The 18,501-nt window shown below is 42.0% G+C and overlaps 1 protein-coding gene across 2 annotated transcripts; it reads left to right on the top strand.

Annotated features, from left to right (window-relative positions):
* Window positions 1-8,896: 8,896 nt before the first annotated feature.
* On the top strand, window positions 8,897-18,054 carry CDC37L1 (cell division cycle 37 like 1, HSP90 cochaperone). 2 transcript variants are annotated; one of them, XM_086479602.1, is made up of 8 exons: window positions 8,897-9,011; window positions 9,112-9,125; window positions 10,387-10,668; window positions 11,975-12,065; window positions 14,774-14,889; window positions 15,188-15,310; window positions 16,270-16,425; window positions 17,313-18,054. In XM_086479602.1, exons 1-8 carry the CDS (start codon window positions 8,897-8,899, stop codon window positions 17,412-17,414), a joined length of 999 nt encoding a protein of 332 aa, XP_086335728.1. In that variant the 3' UTR covers window positions 17,415-18,054. The 2 variants fall into 2 exon arrangements, with proteins under 2 accessions (XP_086335728.1, XP_086335727.1); XM_086479601.1 differs by lacking the exon at window positions 9,112-9,125 and having other exon boundaries at window positions 8,897-9,001.
* Window positions 18,055-18,501: the final 447 nt, after the last annotated feature.

Raw genomic sequence — 18,501 nt, 5'->3', positions numbered from 1 at the left:
ACAGCAGTTTTAGGACTTACATGTTTGACTGCAAATGGTGACCTATTTTCTTTTTCTGATTTGCACTCAGCAGACCCCAGGCTCAGCCTTGATGGCTGCTGCTGATTTTCTCTGCAGAGTTCACAGAAGTGGTCTCTAGTGTTTAGAGAAAAAGCTTGCGATTTTAAGGACCTGGTATGCCTTCTGTAGTTTTTACCCATTTTCACTGATATCTTGCACTGTGTTAGTGATTGGTTCCTTTGTTTTGGTGATGCAGATGCAAATCTTTGGCTCTTTGTTCTTTTTTGGCCCCGGCAGAGAAATCCACTGCTATACAATTACCTGAGTAAAAATAGGTCCAAGACATTTGAAACTCCCTGCAAAGAAGACTAAGCTGTAAGCAGAAATTAGTACAGTAGGAATTGACCATATGATAGCAGAATTTGGATCTTTGTATGTACAAAATGGAAGAATCTGTGATTCTGTGTTGGAGCATGGCAAAGTCCGAAACAGAAAGAAGTCAGCATTGGCTCATACATCCTGTCTCTTTCCACATTATCTCAATTGTATAACTTCTCTTCTAGAGATGAATCCTGATAGATTGTTCCCTGGATGTCACAGAGCTCAGAGGAGGATGAAATACTTCAGAAAAGCACTTGTGAGTTTATTAAAATCAGAAGTTTGGTTAAAATCTTGATATCCTAACTTCCGTGGGAGTATATTCAAGTAAATCTTGTAAGTATCTCAGGTCAAGAGACAATATATGGGGGTCAAATTTGTCAGCTGCTACTCAAATAAAAGTACTGCTGTGAGTGTTTTGTTCCAGCAGGGAGGGCAGAATTTTGTCCCCACAGGATATTATGTAATAGATGACCTATTAGATATGTAGTCACCAAAAAAAAAAAAAAAACACAGAAAGCCCTGGTAGCACTTTCTCTGCAGAGGACTAACTGGTTGCAATTCAGTCTGGATCAGAGGTTGCAAAGACAAATAGGGGAAACATGAATTCACTAAGCAAAAGCATGCAAAGATAAACATTTGTAAAAGCTAGATGTAAGCCACCATCAGCAAAAGACAGGAGACAGTGAAATGCCATTAAATCAAGTGACCTTTATCTACTTCAATCTTACCTTCAATTGAAAGCAATGCAAGGCTTATTTGTTTTTGTGGGTTTTCCCTGGAATTAATTGCTTAATAATTAGGAAATGAGAGCATATGGGAGAGCAGATGACAAACTGAGAAATTAATGGCTTTGGGTTAGTCAGTCAGATTTGCTGTTACAACAAAATCTAGGACACCTAGCCTGGTCTTAAACCTTACCTACCATTGTTGCCTAAGGTATCTAGATACAAAGGCAACAGTAAAGCTAGACTCAAATAGATTCGGTCAAATGTTATAAAATTGTAATCAGGTATGCATCCTTACCATAAATACTTACATAATTCTTCCTTCTATACTGAAGTGAAAAATCTGTAATGGTTGTTCTTGTGGAGAACTCTATCTTTGGTGCTATTCCATTAAAAATAATAGTAAAGGTGAAAGGATTAAAACCATTCCCCTTAGAACACTTCAAGTCCTTCATTGCAACTGCAGAATCAAAAGTGACTAAAAGAGGCATTGCAACTAAAAAAGACTTGTGGCAAACTTACTAGCAAAGAACAGCTGTAAGGTGATTTTGCTATGAAAAGCAGTAATTTGATTTTAGTCTGCTTCTTAAGAAGAGAAACATGATGCACAAGGCCAGCAAGGTCAAAACATACGCTTAAGACTCTAGACTGTCCCAGAGCATTTCATCATAAAGCCAATATTATGAAGAAAGTTGAGTAGAATCCTTTGAACTACAGAGAAGATATAAAACTCTTTACTGTTTGATTAGCAGCTCCATTTGCACATTAGTCTTCCTGGTGGATCAGGGTGGCCCAAAGGACACTTTCCAAAATGCTGTGAAAAAGGGAATTCTAGTTTCCCTTTCAAGGCAGCTAATGCCATGACAAATACTGTAAAAGACACTAATGATCTCCAGCAAAAAAAAAAAAAAAAAAATCTGTTCACTTGCCTTCAACTTTGAATTGTGCATTTCTAGCAGTTCCTACTTCTTCTACAAGAGTGACAGAGAAACTACCATACAGTACCTTCAAACTGTATTTGCCCCTACCCTTATGCAAAGAGGAGAAAGCAGAAGCAGCAGCAGTGAAGAAGCAAAGAAATGAGCTCTCCATCTGAAGGGAAAGAAGGCGATGACATATCGATAAAGGAATAGGTGATTTGAGGGCAGCATCTGACTTGCCCAGATCCAGCCAGAAAAATGAGGTGATGCTGTCATTTCTCCAGCTGGATCTAAGCCAGCCTGAGAGTACCCCTAAATCACCTATTCCTTTACCAATATGCCAGCACCTTCTTTGCATTCAGCTGGTTCTTAAGGCCCATGTTAAAGAACTATACAATGTAACATTTGGTTAACCATTTCGAAATTTATACTCCGAATGTATAGAAAGTATTCTTCTATTAGTGAGAACTTTGCAACAGTTAGTTTTTCTTAAGTCTATTATTTTCTATACCTGCAATTTATGCACAAAACCTCTTCTTTTCATGTGAAATAACAGCATTCTTAGTTTGCAGAGTAATTAGAAGAACTTTCTGAATGAATCAATGTGAAATTGAGTCTGCAGGAAGGATGCTCCTCTGCTCAAAGCAATTCTAAGCTGAAATGGACTGATATTATTAAAATTCAAGTCAGTTTTATTGCTTCTTTTGCATAATCCAATCCATAATGCAGTGAGAGGGTTGACAATGTAATAATTGTAAGCTGCTATTGCTGCTTCAGGAAACAATGAACCCTAGCAAGAATGGGCTCTGGAAGGATTTACAAAGATATGAAAATGAAAGACCTCCAAGCTATAAGTGAGAATAGGCAGAGTGAAAGAACAAGGCATATATGACAGAAAGAAAATGGACAGAAAGCTGGCATCCTCAAAGGCAATTTGTACAAAAAAAAAAAATTGAGAATCTTATAAATGCCTGGCCTTTTCACATAGTCTGTGGATGGAGATACACAACTGAACATCAAATTCTGCTTCTAAACTTTTCTAAAAATGTTCTAAATTCTAAAAATTTTGCTTCTGAAAGCACTAGCATTAAGGCTCCAAACCTGCCTATGCAGAGAGATCTTACTGTCTGTGACTAACAGATTTAATTTTTAGGACAGTACACACCTGGTGTATTCTCTGAGGCACTTCCATATTCAAAAGAGCATATGAGCATCCTCCTCTGCTCAAAAGGACTGAAGGGGTAGTCAAACTCCAGTCCTCACAAAGTTTCTACTAAGTAGCTGAATATCTTCTTTCTTCAGACACATATGATAAGTAGCAGTTTCAGGCATCTTCCCGGGAAATTAGAAGTTTTCAATACTCATTCTCTATCCACACCAGCTTATGGTCCAGGAACAATAAGTCTTGTGCGTTCTTTTCATAAAATGCAAGGTCATACCCCACTGCAAAAGCACAAAAAAACACCCACAAAAAATAGCTGTCAAGGTTGTTACATGGAATTTTCATCAAGAGCTGTGCAATGAAAAGTCAGTAAATTATCAATGTCCTTGACAGAATGCTGCCCCTCTCATGCGTAAAGATGCTGTCAGTAATAGGTGGTGGCTGGGACATTAGTGGGCCTAGGAAGAGTGGTACAGGAATGGCACAAGCTCAGTATGATTTAGAATTATTTGACGTTGTAAATGTTTAAGACAGCAGTTCCTTTTTAGCATACTGTCCTCCTCTGTGTCAGGGAACCTTTCAGCTCACATTCTTCAGGGCCATAGCAGACAAAACCACAGAAAAATAGCAAACCCAAACCACTTGATTCTGTATTTGTATACAAGGCCACCGCCACATCAAATTTTTTTTTGCCTATTTGCCTGAGAGAATAATTGCTTCTCTAGCAAATGGCTTATTCACTTTATCTCTAGTGCTCTGACTAGGCTGCACCTGGTTACTTTGTCTTCTGAACACAAAACGAAGGGGTCAAAAGAGAGGGAAACCATTTACATTTTTATTAGTTTTGAAAGATTAGCAGGGCAGCACCAGAGTTTGATGCTGTCATTAACTTCCCAACTATCACAAGTGCCCTGAAATATTTTGGGGATGGAGGCAGACTACCTAGTTACAGTGTAGAGAATGTCCAAAGCTGTGGCAGAGGATGCATACAGATAGTGTATAATGCTTGTTTTACAAAGTATGTATAATGCATTTACAAAGTATGTATAATAAATAGCATTATACACAGCATGCTAAATCTTGGTCCAGCTGATTTCTCAGTGCTTTCAGGATGACCAAGAGTCACATCACTGGGCAAACAACTAATTATTCTAATCAGCTTCCCACATGAATAAAATAAAAAAAGGTTGATTTGCGATCACAACATGCTAATGTTTGTTCAGCAAGCATGTCATCATGAAATGGTGTTGAAAGACAGTCACCATTACTTGTGAAATGTATTCCCTCCAGAGAGCCAGAACATAGTAAACGAACATCATGTAATTTGTCTATGCAACCACACAGCATGAGACCAGTGCCCTACTAACTAAGGCATAAGTATCCACGTTACAAGTGAAAAGCAGGTGCAGATTGCTCAGGGAAGAGGCACAAAAGCGTGGTGTTACCACGGTGGCAGCCCCAGTACACCGACGCTAATCAAAAGGGGACCTGATGCAGTGGAACCCTGCTTGGGAGCGAAGCTCAAAGGAAAGTACCAGAAGGGTGGATAATAAAACTTGCACCGATTAACATATCACACATACGCAACGTCCTGTTCTGCTCACTAGTGAACTCACTGATGCAATGCAGGTGCTGTTCTCTGAATTCCGAGATCTGCAGCTGGCCATCACATTGGCGCCTGTGCCAAGGTGGGTGCAGATGAGGCGGGAAGCGAACTATCCTGGCCTACCAACACAACGAGACAAAATGTGCTTGGGACTCTGTATATTCGGATGGGAAGAAGTGAACTACCCCAGGTTACCGTAACAAGATATGATGTGCTTGGGACTCTACGTACTTGGATGGGAGAGACGAACTATGCTGAGTTACCATAACAAAGTCTTCTCACACCCTACAGCACACTTATCTCTAGCTCTTCTTTTCCTTCAGAACCCCATTAACTGTGTTCTGAGTGAATGGAGAAGGTCAGCACTGCTCTGTATAGGTAGCACAGCCAGAGACAGAAGACGCCTTCATAAGCTCCCACCACAGCAGGCAAGTTATAAGGTACACTGTCAAGTACCTGGCTTAAAAACTACAGCAAGGGTTTTGCCTTCCTGAAATGAAACATTAAGCTGCCCACAATGGATCTATGCTATAAATGCTGCTACTGCTTTCACTTGGATGGGTTCTGTGTTTTTACAGGGGCAAGGGCACACGCTCACCTCTAATCAGACATAAAAAAACACCCCACAATTTGGTGGTTTCTAGACAAAACAATGGCACAGGGAAGAACATTTTCAGAAAAGGATAATTTAGCAACAGTCTTTTTTTGAGAAGGCTGTGCAAAGTCACTTTTTCCCTAACAAAACATGTTGCTTCATGCTGGTCAACACCTACTAATGAAGGTCACAGGCACAAAACCACACTACTGTGAGGTAAGACAAAAGATGAAATTAGATTAACATCTGCTTCATGATAATTACTTTGGTGCTCCTCTCACAGCTATGTAAATAAGAAACTACTCTTCTATAGAAATGGGTTATGTTACGCACTCCTGGTCAGAACATGGGATTCGCTGCAGAGAGACTGAAGAGTGTGTTCAGAGCTGTGTTCACCTGAAGGGTGAGACAGAGTAAAGGCCTTAATGAAAATGATAACTTCGTAGCTTTCAGAGGTATTAACTATGTGGCTTTTCACTTGTGCCAATAATAACCACAGGGCGAAAGGGAAACTAATTATGTCCGTCAAGGAAAGGCCTCTTGTGGGCCAGATGCAAAGAATTTTGGAGAAACAGACAGGTAGAGAGAGTGGTTTGAAAAAGAATGGAGATCTATTCCTGTTTTACAATGTCTTCAGCATGGGTTTGCTTGTCAATAGACACAGCTGCTCCGCCTTGCGCCATTTTTCTAAAAACAAATTTCAAACACAAGACACCATTCACCAGAACCAGTGAGCATACAGTACAGAACAGGAAAAACACGCTGAAGACTCCTGTTCTCGCTAGTTCCCGGTGTTAGTGTGGCTTGTAAAATGGCAGCAAAACCACTTTTCTACCAGATATTTATTTGAATCTTCATTTACATCATGTCTGCTGTAATGACAAAAATCTTGAATAGATGACAACCCTATTGGAATTGAGGTATCATATTGTTGTCCCTCAAGAGGGGACCGGTAACCGGTGCGCAGTGAGCCAATCATACACACAGAGCCGAGATATTTATTTATGTTAGTTCTGCGCAGAAAAGGGTTCTAGGTGGAAATTCCACAAAGCTGGCACCCCTCCTTGTTTCACCTTATGGTTTACAGACACTTCACGGTTACATAACTTATAATTACTACTCATGCTCAGAAGGTATTTATTGTTATGCTCTCTAAAAAGAAAAATATAAACTAAATTAATGAGCTTACATATTTTCAAGGATACTTTTCCTTGAAAAAGTGGTTTTCACTGATTAATTGTCCTTGCCAAGATCACATATGTCAGTCCAAACAAGCAGGACTACCTGGTGGTACTTTCCAGGGTAGGGTGTTTCTCTTTTATCAGCCTGCCGGTGGTGTTTTTATTCACGGGCACAGTTGTTAGTAAGGTACACGTTGCTGAGAGACCACCTGGTCCAGTGTACAAAACAACAGGCCCCGAGTCTTGTGAAAAACAAGTTCAGAATCTCATGAAAAACAAGGCCGAAAACAGGGTCAAACTTCGGGAAGAAAAGGAAGGAAAACTTCCCTTGCAAAAAAAGAGAGAAAAAGAAGGGGAAAAAACTTCATTATTTGCTGTACATCAATATTGCTTCCAGAACAATCATATCTGAAACAGAATAAATTCAACTACCTTCATGTGTGCTGTTGCCATTACTGAGACTAGGTAAGAACTGTCCATGTGAGAGACAACCTCTCCCAACCACTGCTGTCAAAGCTCCAGATCACAAAATCTTAAGCAAATGTCAAAAGCTATTCCCTTCCAGGAATAGGCCTAATACTTCATCTTGCCATGTTGAAATACATGTGAAACAGGAATAACCTAACAGTTGTAAAGAAAAGCAAGACTATGCATGAATTACTTCTTGTACAAGGCTTGAGACATTGGACTTCCTAGCCCAAGGAATCTAACAAGTGAAAGTCACCTTCTCAAAGCACACCTTCTCATGAAAAGAGAGGGAAAACAGGAGAAAAGTATTCTGTCTTTTTGTGTTGATCCAAGATGCACACACCGAGAAAAATGTTGTGTTTCTCAGGCAGAAACACAGCAGGGTTGGTAACCTTAGGAAAGAAAATAATATGTTCACACGAGACTCCTCAGCCCAGTCTTACACACACACATAAATCCATGTCTGTAGGACCCTATCTCAGAAGGGACTCAGTAGGCCCTTGGCTTTAGTACTGATAATCTCAAAAGGGTGCCAGATTAAGGTCTATCATTGAGAGCTCTCTCATTCTGTGCTTTGGACTTTTCTTTTTTATCATCTCATGTAACAGGGAAGGATTTCATAGGCCTTAGCATTAACACAAGAGAAACGTTTGATACCCACAAGGAAATGAATGCGTGCAAACCACCGTATTTTTTATATCTGACAAGAAGACATGTTATGAACAACATATTAGTATTGTCCATTTGCACAACAGTAGTAAGCCCCTTCATTAAATAAATGTCACAATCGTGGGAAAAAAACACACATTCAATCCTATCATTTCCTTGCACTCTCTTTCTAGCAGGCTCTGCACCTGCAAGCCTGAAGAACCAGCCAGTGCCTCCCGTTTGGAGGAAGAGCAAATAATGCACAGATGAGAAGCTACGCCTACAAGGGCATGTTTTATTCTTCGCAGGGGTATTATCACTGCAAAGGTATGGCCTCATTTTACGTTAACTTCCATTCCCAGGGGGGAACGAAGCTGTTAAAAGCCAGACAGCTCCCAAGGAGCCCTGGGAACGGAAGGCACGCTCACAGATGTGCACACACAAATATTCAAACGCAGTATATGCGCATACCTGTGCACACGTACACACACACACAGCATACAGACGGGTGCACGTGTATGCGTAGCTCTGCCGTACGGTGCGGCACCTCAGGGTCCCGCAATAACGCCGGTGACACGTTTCTACCTCCCCCGCCCTGCCCCCCTGCCGCCCCGCCCGCAGCCCCGCCACCTTTTCGGCGGCACCCCGGCCGGGGCGGGACGAGGGCCCAGCCTAGCCCGCCCCGCCCGCGTTGCCATGGTGACCGCGGCGCCCCTGCCGGCGGCGGCGGGCAGCGCTGCGCGGCCGCGGGCGCCTCGTGTGTGCTTTTTTCAAAGTACTTTGTATATACACACGGACACACACACGTATAACCCGTCAGCGCCCCGCGGCAGCCGCCAGGGAGGCGGCCGGCCCGCCGCCGGCGCGGAAGAGGCCCGACACACGGCACTCCCAGCAGGACGCGCGGGAGCGCCTCGGCGCCGTAACCGCTGGCCACCGCGCGCCACCAGCGGCCGGCCTCGCGGGGGGCGGCGGCGCTGCCTCGCGGCGGCGGGCCTCCTGCGGGGGGCGGTGGCAGCTGCAGGCACCCCGGCCCGGCCCGCTCCCGCCCGCCACGGCTCGCGCAGGCCCAGCCCGGCGGCGCCGGGGGCGGGAGCACAGCGGCCCGCTTATATTGCCGGAAGTGGTGCGCTGCCTCACTTCCGGTGAGGTGTGTAGCCGCTGCGGGCGGCGAGGGACGGCGATCGGCGGGGGCTCGGCGGGAGCGGGGATGGCGCTGTGGCTCCCGCGCTCACGGGACGGCGGCCCTCCGTCAGAGGAGAACGAGGAGCGGGGGCAGGCCCCCGCCTCCCGCCAGCGCCCGCTAGAAGTGCAGGTACACCCGCGCCTCGCGCCGCTTCCCGCCCCCGGTGGCGCAGCTCCCCCGCCCCAGCCGGCGCCGAGCGGAGCGGTGCTGCGGGCGCCTTGGCTGCCCCGCGGCCGGAGCCCGGCCGCGCCGCGCGGCGGGAGCCGCGGAGGGTCGTGGGTCACCGCGGAGTCCGGCGCATGTCGGGGCGGGGGGTGCGCGGAAGCATCCGCTCCCGGCCGGGGCCGCTCCGCCGCCCTGGAGCATGGCCGGAGGGGCAGATGCGTTGCTGCCGCGGGGAGCGGTCTGGCGTCTGCCACCGCCCGCGAGTAACAGTCCCACGCTTGACAAGCGCTGTGGAAGGAGCTGGGCTGAAGCTGTCCCAGCGTCCTGGTGGCTACAGCGCAGGGAGATAGGCGGTGTGTTTCCTTGCTGGCTGGGGCAAGTCCGCGTTTTAGAAATACGTTGTCGGGAATTTTGTGTGTTCTGGCAAGAAGCTGCCATTACATTAGTTTTCCAAACACTGACACTTTCATCTTGCTATAAGAAAAATACATATATCCTGCTTGTCACAAGAACTTTGATGTAGCTGCATTAAAGTTTCCTTCAGATAGTCTAGGATAACTTGCGTTGTCCTTCATGTCCCTCTGCCAGAGGTTATCAGCACCACAGATTTCATAATATGGCACCGGAAGGCTGAGGAACTAATGCCTATGGATGGTTTTTTTCAGTCGTGGTGGGAAGGCATGGAATATGCTTTAGAGGATAATTTCTTAAGTTGCTGAGTGTGAATTCCCAGCACACACCTGGAAGTAATATAAGTACCGTTGCTTAAGAGGTCACATTTCTCTCCCAGCTATGGGTGGTGACCTCCTCGGTCGATCTGACCAAAAGGAGTGTATGCTTGTGTTGGGCCTCAGCCACTTTATAACTTAAATTCCACTTTCACTGTCAGATCGAGGGAAGATGTTGGCCATCTGTCAGGTACTAATCCACGCTGGAATGCAGGCAGCAGCAGTTACTTTACTGTTGAGATCTGACATCACAAAACTGATACTTTGTTCTCAGAAGTATATATTCAGAGTAGAGCAACACATGGCTGTTGCTAGCATTGCAGCCCAAAGATAGCCAGAGGGTTTTCAGCTGTGTCAAAAGTATTTTTACAGTCTGGAGGCTATTACTCATGGCAGTACATGATCCATGATTTTGCAAATGCACTTAACAAAGACAACTTGAATTGGAAATCTCTTGCTAAAAAGCATCTAGCTGTACAATACCATGCTTCATCATTCCTGCAACTATAATGCTGCATGTCTAATGTGCATTATCTTTGGGACCTAGGCCTGTCTGCTCCTATACAAACTGTAAACTGTCAACTTTCCCTCCATAAATAGCATGTCTGATTTTCCTCACAGACCTACAGCCAAGGGATTGAATTAGCCTGCCAAAAAGAAAGAGAGTTTGTGAAGCACTCTGTAGAATGCACATGGAACCTAGCAGAAGCCCAGCACAAACTTGGTAGCATAGCACTGCATAATTCAGAGTCCTGTGATCAGGAATTTGCTCGAGCAAAGACTGAAGCTGCAGAGTTGAGATGGAGAGAGGAAGAGTGGAGAAGAAAAGAAGAAGCACTAAACCAGAGGGAAAGACAGAATCTATGGAACACAGATTCTGTTAGTAAGGAGGTTTTTAATAAGGTATGGCCTGTATCAGTGTGCATGAAAATGAGTGTTAGCCTCTTTTTTTTTTCACTCCACCTGTTAATAGTCTTGAGTGTTTTCTGTGTCCAGTACAGCACAAAGCCACAGTATGTGTTAAATGAGGGGTTTTTTTTCTTTATTTTGACTCATGAAAGGGAGCAAGGTGCACTTGTACTACAAATCTGGATGATATTTCTCTACCAGAAGTGCAGATCAGAACTTGCGTGGGTCATCTAGGTACTAGATACAAGCCGGCAACATGCGCTCACAGCCCAGAAAGCCAATGGCATCCTGGGCTGTGTCAAAAGATGTGTGGCCAGTAGGTTGAGGGAGGTGATTCTGCCCCTCTACTGTGCTCTGGTGAGACCCCACATGGAGTACTGTGTCCAGGTCGGGGGCTCCCAGTACAAGAAAGACACAGACCTGTTAAAGTAGGTCCAGAGGAGGGCCATGAAAATGGTTGGAGAGGTGGAGCACCTCTCCTATGAAGAAAGGCTGACAGAGTTAGTGTTGTTCAGCCTGGAGAAGAGAAGGTGTTGGGGGGCCTGTATTGATCTTACTGTGACTTTTCAACACTTAAAGGCGGCTTACAAGAAAAATTGAGAGTTTTATTTATCATGGCCTGTAGTGATAGAACAAGGGGCAATGGTTTTAAACTGGAAGAGGGTAGATTTAGATGGGATATAAGGAAGACATTTTTTACAATGGGGGTGGTGAGGCACTGGAACAGGTTGCCCAGAGAAGCTGTGGCTGCCCCCTCCCTGTCAGTGTTCAAGGCCAGGCTGGATGGGGCTTTGGGCAACCTGGTCTAGTGGAAGGTGTCCCTGCCATGGCAGCGGGGTTGGAACTGGATGATCACTGTGCCACATTCTTAAAATGTGAAGCTGTTAGTTTGCCACTAATAGTGACTACTGTAATGCAGCTTATTTAGCACAAACTTTTTTTTATAGTAGAATCTCAGCTTTGATTTCACAATTTAATTTGACCAGCTAGTGCATTTCCTAATTTCACCGATTTAGCTGCATCCAGGCTGCAATGTACATGATTCTTATTGTTGACAGATCAGTAAGTTCCTACCTGGGGAAGTTTCTCAGAGATCTTCAGTCAGTAGACTATAACAAGACTTTTAAGCTCTCTTATTAGGTAATGCATTTTTAAAAGAAAACCTTCTCAAGTATATGACATGACCCTAAAATTAGAACATAGCCCTTTAAATAGTAACATATTAAAATATAATGCTCCTGTATATCACAAAAAGGCATGTCTGGAGTTTCTGTGACAGTACAATTTTTCTCTTCCTCAGAGTTTTATTAATCAAAAAAGAAAAGAAATAGAAGATGAAGATGTGTCTGAACCACTTATGCAAAAACATGAACAAAAGATTAGACACTTTGGTGAGTGTGCTTTTCCCAACATTTTGCAGTTCAAACTAATACAGAATTTGTGCAGGTTTGCTCCTTATTGTACAGAAAGAATGCCAACAAATGAAAGACCCGGCTAACAGGCTGTTCAGCTTTATTTTATCAGGACAGATAATTTCAAAGCAAATTAAGGTGCAAACTGTAGAAGCTTGTTAGTTCCTGTGACCAATAAGAACTTAAATTTAAAAAATTAAAACAAGTTAATACTTAAACAAGCTGAAGCCCTGAAAACTGAAGTTCTGGCAACTTTTTCTGCTGTTCAGTGGGAAAAGGCAGGGACATTCATGGAAATATAAGTCTTGTGTATAAAAGCGCATGGGATTGTCCATAGGTGACTCCTTTTACTAAATGTTTTTCTGGTGGCTATTAAGCTACAAGGGCAATGACTGGTTAAAGGGAAATGTCTGTAAATGCCCAGTGACAGTATGTGTGCATGGAGTTGTGTGCTGCTTCAAATTATATTTAATTATCCACTAGGTGTCACTTTAGCTCTGTCACAAGTGTTGAACCCAATTAAGCACAAAGCTGATCTTGTAAAGTAATCTGAAGTTTTGATGGTTCTCTGAAATGCTTTCCATTCTTAGTTACGGGCTGGTTTCAGACTGTGGTATAGTATAGCCATACTTGGAATTCCAGAACAATGAAGAACATGGCCAGAGTTGGCAAAATTCAATTCTTTGTACAGACTTGTTTTTACTAAGCTATTTGGCTTCTAAGGATCTTAATCTGTTTTGAAGAAAGGGCTTCTAGCCCTGTTAGCCTTAGCAAGCCTTGCAAATACCAAGTTGAGGCACAACATGCTCAGAGTACGCAAACAGCAGTGATAGGCACAGGTTAAGTCAGATACCTTTACTGCTAAGTGTAATGATAATGGAATCAGAAGATGTCTCTCTTGCTGTGCATTTCAGAAAAAAAAAAAAGGCTTTCTCACAAGCTTCCTAGCTAAGAGTTGGGCAAAATTCCTTTTTTGTCTGAATTCAGATTAAGCTATTACAGAAGCGATCTTACTACAGAAGGTCATACTTTTTTTCTTGCTTCCTAAATTCAAGGCCATGTTAATTAACAAAATACTAATTCCATTTGTCTTGGTTTTGGCTGGGATAGAGTTAATTTTTTTTCCTAGTAGCTGGCACAGTGCTGTGTTTTGGATTTAGGGCGAGAATAATGCTGATAACACAGTGATGTTTTAGTTGTTGCTGAGTAGTGCTTATCCTAAATTGAGGATTTTTCAGTCTCCCATGCTCTGCCAGTGGGCAGGTGCACAAGGAGCTGTGAGGGAGCAAAGCCAGGACAGCTGACCCGAATTGGCCAAAGGGATATTCCATACCACAGAATGTCATGCTCAGTATATAAACAGCGGGGGAGTTGGCCAGGAGGGGTGGATTGCTGCTTGGGCATTGGTCAGTGGGTGCCAAGTAATTGCATTGTGCATCATTTGCCTTTTTTTGGGGTTTATTTCTCTCTCTTTTTTTTTTTTGTTACATTCCTTTGATGAAAAGTTCTGATGAACTGATGGTTCCTGATTAAAAGGTCATTACTATTATTTTGTTGTTATTATTATACTTTAATTTAATTATTAAACCATTCTTATCTCAACCCAAGAGTTTTACTTCTTTTTTTGGATTCTCCTCCCCATCCCACTGGGAGGGGGAGTAGTGAGTGAGCAGCTGCATGGTGCTTAGTTGCTGGCTGGGGTTAGACCACAACACCATTGTAAAAAGGGACAGTTCATTAATGCTCTTTCAAGTCTATTGTTCTGTGCTGGCTGCTGCCAAGGGGCAGTGTGGACTTTGCTAGCCATGGAGCACGAGTCCTGTTTCTGGATACTGCTCTGGCTTCCAAGCAATAAAGAACTTAGGCAGAATAGTTCTCTTGAAAACAGCCAGGAGAAATATTAGTCATTGCTTTCTCTTCAGGCATTTGTTTGCTAAAATTAAGATTAGCTTAGGTTGTTACCACTGAATTATCTTTAGCCCAGTTATAATTATACACTGATAGACGGGTAAAGCTGTACATCTGGTACCTGTTGCCAGTAATGACTTGACTAACGGTGATACATGAAGGATGATTTTAACAAGTGTTCTTTCTGAGTATTGAGTTCTGATTCAATCTTCTAACTAACTTTCCAGTATCAATGTGGCTTTGCTTTTTGAGATCAAGCTGATCCTGTAATTAAATTAAAATTTCCTAAAAACCTAGCAAATAATGTTAGAAGCACTTTCATTTTTGACCGATTACACATTCTTTTCTTTGCGTTCTTATTTGTGAACATTTAGGGGATTTCTGTTTTCCATTATCACTGACTGTAAATCTCGATCCATGAACTTTTTAAACTATTTGATGATGTAACTTATAGATACCTAACACCACTTTTTTAGTCTCTATGAGAACTGATTAAAAATAACTTATCAACAATGCTAGAGATGCATTAAAATATCGGAAATTGTGACTGTTAAAATCTATTTTTAGTATCTTCAAAGTCTGATTATACCTTCTGGTAATGCTCTTTCAGCATTGGTTAAATGTATAAATAAAGCCCTCAAATTTAGCTGCATGCTGTCATTCTGAGGTTAGGGAATTGCAAAGGTGTTACATATACTGGGGTATCAACGCACATAACTTCCTAGCTGTACTAAATCATTTATCCATTTAGAATATCTTAACTGTGTTTCTCTTATTAGGTATGCTGAGCAGATGGGATGATAGTCAAAGATTTTTGTCTGATCACCCATATCTTGTATGTGAAGAAACATCTAAATATCTCATGTTGTGGTGTTTCCATCTAGAAGCTGAACAGGTATGAAGAAGATGTTTAAATTGGTCGAAAGCATACAGTTTCCCACTGCACTACAGAAAAGCTGAGCAACTTGGTTAGCTGTTATAACTGTTCTTGCCACCCTCTCTTTACTTTATTGAAGAAACATTATAGTTCATTGTCACATATATGTCTAGTTATACCTAATTGTCAGTCCCCTTGCTTCTGTGAGCATCAGCTGTCATCTGTTGAGGAATTAGAACAAAAGGAAATTATGCTGCATTGTAGAAATATAATCACAGAAAATATCTTTAAATCATAACTTTAACTTTTTTTTCAGAAAAGAGCTCTGATGGAGCAAGTAGCACATCAAGCAGTTGTAATGCAGTTTATTATAGAAATTGCCAGAAGCTGCAATGCGGATCCAAGAGGCTGTTTTCGTCTCTTTTTCCAAAAAGCCAAAGTAAGTCGACTTGGGTAGTGATGGGAGAAACTCTTGATGCTTACAAGGGACCAGTGTTTAGCAGTTTTTGTCCTAACCATAAGAGGCTGAACATTTTATTGACTAACTTAGTCTTATGGGAAGGTGTTTCGTTAGCCATTCTTTTCTAGACAGAATATTTTGGTGCCGTTCCAATTCTGAAAATTTTAGTGGATTTTGCTTATCCCAGAGGGAAGACAGGATACAGTAGAGGGACAACAGGGGTGTTATAGACAAGTAATAACTAAGTAACAAAAGCAAACATAGACCAGTTTAAGGACTGATGTTGGCTAATTACATCTGTGTTTTCACAGGGTATCTATGTATTGTCATAACTTCTCATTTCATCTGCAGTTCACAGTGGGGACTAAAGTAGTGTCTCTTTCTCATTACTGAAAGAGAGCAATCCACAGCTATGCAGGAGAAATGCGGGAAGACTGAAACTGTGGATTGCTGTAGAGTATGTTCAGTTATTCAAGACTGATAGATCTCAATATTGCCTAAAGGAGTTCACTAAAGTGCAAGTCAACTTGTGCTTTACTTTTGACCGGAGTGCTACAACACTAAAATTAACCAAAACTTTGAGGAAGACTCCTGTGAAACACTTTATTTTAATTTTATACACTGCTTAAGCACTTGTTCTTGTAAGGGTACTGGCTTCTGAGTTGGAATAAAGGAAAGACTAAAATGAGATTTATTGGTACATGTCCTTAAATAAATCAATTACTTTGCTTCTACATATCAATACTACAGAAGGTCTTAAAAAGAAATCTACCTGAAATTTCATTTTAAATTGACTAAGGTTATTCTTCAGTTGTTCAGTTTTTATTCCCCAAAGAGTATAACATGCATTACTGTTGTGGTTTTTTTCAGCACTCTATATGCTTACAACTCAAAAGTAAATCTGGCTGAAGTGCAAATATTTCTTTTTCTCTTTGCAGACAGGAGAAGGCTATTTTGAGGCTTTTAAAAACGAACTTGAGGCATTCAAGATGAGAGTGAGAATTTGGTCACAATCACATGGCTTTCAGACTGTGTTACTACATGATCTGAGTGTCAATCCTGGTCTTGTAGGAGAGCTGACGTGTTCTCCACAGGTAGGTTTATTCTTTCTAGAAATCAGTTTAACTGAAGTAGGATTAGGTCCTGCCTTGAGAACCTGTACCTTTCTGAAATATAAAGAGGATTATTCCTAGAACTGCTAGTGCTCAGAATATAATGTGCAGTATTATCAATATACAAGGCATATATGGGCTTTCTTTTCACTTGCTGGAATTCAGAAAGCATCAACATAAGGTCAAAAGCATATGTTAGTTCACTGCCCTAATGTTTTCATGTTTAAAATAAACATTGCATCATAAAACTGATCAGGTGCTAGAATTGTATTCAGTCTTTACCACAAGCAGTGAAATGAGCTGTCAGTGTAAAATGACTAATCCTATTTGTGGGATCATTCAGGTAAGTCAAGCCTAAGGAAAGTCTCTTGCTGTGAGATCTGGAAACCAAGGGTCCTTAGGTCTTTTATTACAGTACTAGTGATGGCCACATTCTGGAATGAAGAAGCAATTTAAAAGATTGTCAAAAAGTAGGTATTAGGGAAGGAGTCACAGTTGAAACTACTTAATTGAAGTAATTTGATTAAAGTACCTCTCAAGATCCAACAGCTTTTACGTAAATGTGTGGTCAGCTGCTAGAAATACTGAGACCAAATACAAGCTATGCCAGCAAATTTAAAAGAATTCTTGACAGTGAGATAATATTGGTTGATTAATTTTTCAGAGCTTATTTCCTTAGTATTGCAAATTTGTCTTATCTTAAGATGCACAGCATGAATAGTCCAGCTTAAGAGTCCAACTCTTCCCCCCCACCCCCCCCAATATATATATACAGTTATGGAGAACGAAGCTGTCAATCCCCAGCCCCCCATATATAAAGTTATGGAGAATTATGGAGAATTAAGCTGTCAATTTTTCATCTGTTGCAGAACACAGGTGATCTACAAGGTTCGATAAACACAGATGCCTGCAGTTTAAGTTCTATGATACAAAGAGATGAAGAAGAATCCAAAATGATGGACACAGTATAGTATTCTTGAGACTGAGGCTCAAGTATTCTTTTTTTCTGTTTTTCTTTTTTTTTTCTCAAAGAAACAAACATGGCTATTTTCTTGACAGTTATTTTTCTGGGTACTGCACTTTATTTTTGATGTCAAACTTTTGTTGTTGTGTTTGGTTTTTAGTGGGGGGAAGGGATTTTGAAGGGTGGATAATTCAGAAAAACTTGTAATATTGTTTGAAAATGTGCTGCTAGATTTTTGGTTGTCTTTGAAGAGCAGGGTTCTCATTGCCGAATGTGAAACTGGATGTGTTTTCTGCTACTAACCTTGCCTTTCATGACTTTAGAAATTAAAGTATGAAAAAAAAAAAAAAGCTGCACAAATACAATGTTTACAAGAAGTGGTAGATTCTTGGTAGAATCTGCTATTGTCTTACTACAGATGTGGAGAAGTTTTACTCTATGAATATTAGAGATGACAACTATATTCATGCTACCTTGCTGACATTAGCTCTCAAATTTGATTATCACTAATAGCAATAAATCAATATCTGGTATCAGTATTTCAGATCTGAATGGATTAGATAAAAACACTGGCTTTCTACCTCTTCTAAGGGGATTTAAATGTTACGTTGTGCTTTCATTAAATATGACTTGGTTTTGTCCTAAAATGTAAGCAGTGTTTGAATGCATACGAGTGCTGGTTGTATGATTTCTGAGAGTCTGATTCTTCTTGTTTCTAAGGCTACCTTCATATTTTTTTAAAGCAAGTCTTATTATGGGGAGCTTTCTGAAGCACACCAAGCTGTGTGGTGCAGTCAACACGCCGGAGGAAAGAGATGCCATCGAGAGGGACCTGGACAGGCTGGAGAGGTGGGCCCATGCCAACCTCATGAAGTTCAACAAGGCCACGTGCGAGGTCCTGCACCTGGGTCAGGGCAATCCCAAGCACAGATACAGGCTGGGGGATGAGTAGATAGAGAGCAGCCCTGCAGGGAAGGACTTGGGGGTGCAGGTGGATGAAAAATGGAATATGAGCCAAGAAATGTGCGCTCACAACCCAGAAAGCCAGTCAGACCCTGGGCTGCAAAACAAGAACCATAGCCAGCAGGTCCAGG

Source organism: Leptosomus discolor, chromosome Z (assembly GCF_034619465.1).
Source record: "Leptosomus discolor isolate bLepDis1 chromosome Z, bLepDis1.hap2, whole genome shotgun sequence".
Taxonomy (NCBI): Eukaryota; Metazoa; Chordata; class Aves; order Leptosomiformes; family Leptosomidae; genus Leptosomus; species Leptosomus discolor.
The sequence above is the reverse complement of the archived record's forward strand: the minus strand, read 5'-3'. Positions and strand labels throughout refer to the sequence as shown.